We start from the raw sequence: 2,424 nt of genomic DNA on the forward strand, positions 1-2,424 counted from the left end.
GAGTTCAAGCTTCATTTGCTCACACAATGAAAACAATGCAACACAATGGCCGCATTTCATTGCCTCTCTTAGTTCTCTCTCTCTCTCTCTCTCTCTCTCTCTCTCTCTCTCTCTCTCTCTCTCTCTCTTAGTGCACATCTGTTCATAAAGTCACTCCGCAAAATACTGCCAGCCCATTAGTACTTCATTTGTTTGTAAAAGCCAACCGAGACTGATTTCAAGGAATGTCAGGGATAATTGACCAAATTTGAAGGTTTTTACATTGAATTACACTAAATTTCTCTACAATTTGTAGGTTTTCTCACCTTCAATTTAAAATTTAGAGGTAAATCTCAAAATTTGTAGGTGGGATTACATTAAACCTAGGTTTTTTTCCAGCACTGGTAATTTCCCCACTGAGAGTGTGGGACCTCGGCCGACGACGACTTTTCGTCTTGACAAAGTGCAGGTGACCGCCCTCGGCAGGAAGCTGTCGTGAGCGCGTCGAGTCGAAAGCCGTGTCGACGTCGATGAGTTGAAGCGGTCTAGCGTCCTTCACGCACCTGCATGCTATCGCTACTCATATCAACGGCAGCGCACGCACATTTCCCGTCTTTCACCACGTCTTGCTCTTACACCTAAACATCCCGCTCACTCGATTCTAGTCACTGCTTAATTACACTTCTTTAGCAGAAATCATGACCGGCCATCACCAGCTACACAATCTTGTGCACGCCTCCAAAGCCGGGAGCGTGGACCACAAGGCGGAGGAGAAGAAGAACAAGCAGCGCCAGCATGCGGCCGACGCCTGCGCTCTCACCGCTGGTGCCTTCGCTTTGGTAAGCTTTTAATATTGATCATGAGTTTTCAGCATACTAGAATATAATGCTAAGAGTTATATATAGCATGCTAGCAGCATCGCTTGACGTCGTTGTATATTGTTTGCTGCAGCACGAGAAGCACGAGGCCAAGAAGCACCCCGAGCAGCGCCATGCTCACAAGGTGTGCGAGCACGTGGCTGCCGCCATCGCCATCGGTGAAGGCACTCTCGCGGTCCACGAGAAGCACGAGCGCAAGCACACGAAGGAGGCCGCCAAGAAGCAGCAGCATGGAGCTCACCACAGCAAGCATTAATGATTGGCTGCCTCCTGTCCATGTCCCAACCTCCACTAGCTCTTAATGACTTCAGTTTGTAATTTTAGAACGGGCAATTAGTGGACTCATGCGCCAAATATGATTACCCCCTCCATCTTTTCTCTCTCTCTCTCTCTCTCTCCCTCCCTCAGCGACTTAGACCTACACTCTTTCCTCTCCCACTCACAGTGCGGGCTCTCCGTTCCAATTCTCGTTATCAACCCTACATATGAGATTGCATCAAAAATAGTTATCAACCCCACATATATGAGATGCATAATTTTAACAGAAAGGGTGGCACGATTTTGGATGCACTCTTTTAGCAAAAACCTAAGAAGATACTCACCATGGGTTTGAAAAGAAAAGGCAGGCGGTGACAATTGCCAAGGGGAAGAAGACATGGATTTTTTTTTCGTTTTATTTCTAGGTGTCTATCTAGATGTGTGTGAGACACGTACATATTTCACTTTATGTGCAGGGGTTGTGGAGGGATCTAGAGTGAAGGGTATTGAGACACTACAAAAGTTTGTGTGCTCTTGTGACGTTGTTAGCGACGGAAATACATTGGGTTTTTATAACCCTCGACGTCGCTATAAAAGTCGCTATATGCGTCGCTATAAACGTCGCTATATAGCGACGATTAGAGTGACGTTTGCAGGCCATCTATAGCGACGTTTATAGTGACGCTGCAGAGCCTTGTATAGCGACATTCATAGCGACGCCCAAGAGGAAAAAAATTTGGTTCATTAATTGATTCACCTTTGAAAAAAAAGTGGAAAGGTAGATATAGACCCAAAATAGTCACCCACAAGACAATATAACCATTAACTCCATCATCCATAGTACGTATTGTTTGCAAAATAAAGATATAGAACTAACAAGCGTGAATTGATGAAAGTAAATCAATGACAATTGTACACATCTTAGGCAAAATCACTTGATTGTTAAACTTTGCAAATGGAATAGTTACAACACCATTGTCATTATTGAGAAAATATACATGGTTTTCAAAAAGACTTATAAAAGACATCTCATGATACATAAGGTATGACAAAAAGAAACTAATGCTATCTACCTACGGTTAGACTGATGTCGTCTAATCAAACGTCTCATCTCGTCCAAGCGGCGTATCTGTCGGATTCTGCAAAAAGAAATAATCAGACAGCTTTTTGTAAGTATAAACATATAGCGACGTTTATAAAACAATACAACAAATAGAAAAGAGTAAACCCTAATACTAACCATGCCGCCGCGAGAACTCAGAATGTCCATCAGGGCGTTTAAGCCCTTCCTCCCTCCATACTCGCGCTC

At 43.9% G+C, this 2,424-nt stretch overlaps 1 protein-coding gene across 1 annotated transcript; it reads left to right on the top strand.

Annotated features, from left to right (window-relative positions):
* The first annotated feature begins 571 nt into the window (after positions 1 to 571).
* LOC147462015 (abscisic stress-ripening protein 3-like) lies at positions 572 to 1,225 on the top strand. The gene is made up of 2 exons (XM_086502338.1): positions 572 to 818; positions 931 to 1,225. The coding sequence occupies exons 1-2, from the start codon at positions 678 to 680 to the stop codon at positions 1,111 to 1,113; spliced, it is 324 nt and encodes a 107-aa protein (XP_086358464.1). The 5' UTR covers positions 572 to 677; the 3' UTR covers positions 1,114 to 1,225.
* Positions 1,226 to 2,424: the final 1,199 nt, after the last annotated feature.

Source organism: Adiantum capillus-veneris, chromosome 3 (genome assembly GCF_014529385.1).
Source record: "Adiantum capillus-veneris isolate H3 chromosome 3, ASM1452938v2, whole genome shotgun sequence".
Taxonomy (NCBI): domain Eukaryota; kingdom Viridiplantae; phylum Streptophyta; class Polypodiopsida; order Polypodiales; family Pteridaceae; genus Adiantum; species Adiantum capillus-veneris.

Excerpts from the sequence above, each read along its gene's own strand:
- LOC147462015 (XM_086502338.1), top strand. The coding sequence starts at position 678 with ATGACCGGCCATCACCAGCTACACAATCTTGTGCACGCCTCCAAAGCC. Across the intron at positions 819-930 it reads CCGCTGGTGCCTTCGCTTTG|CACGAGAAGCACGAGGCCAA; the intron begins GTAAGCTTTTAA and ends TGTTTGCTGCAG.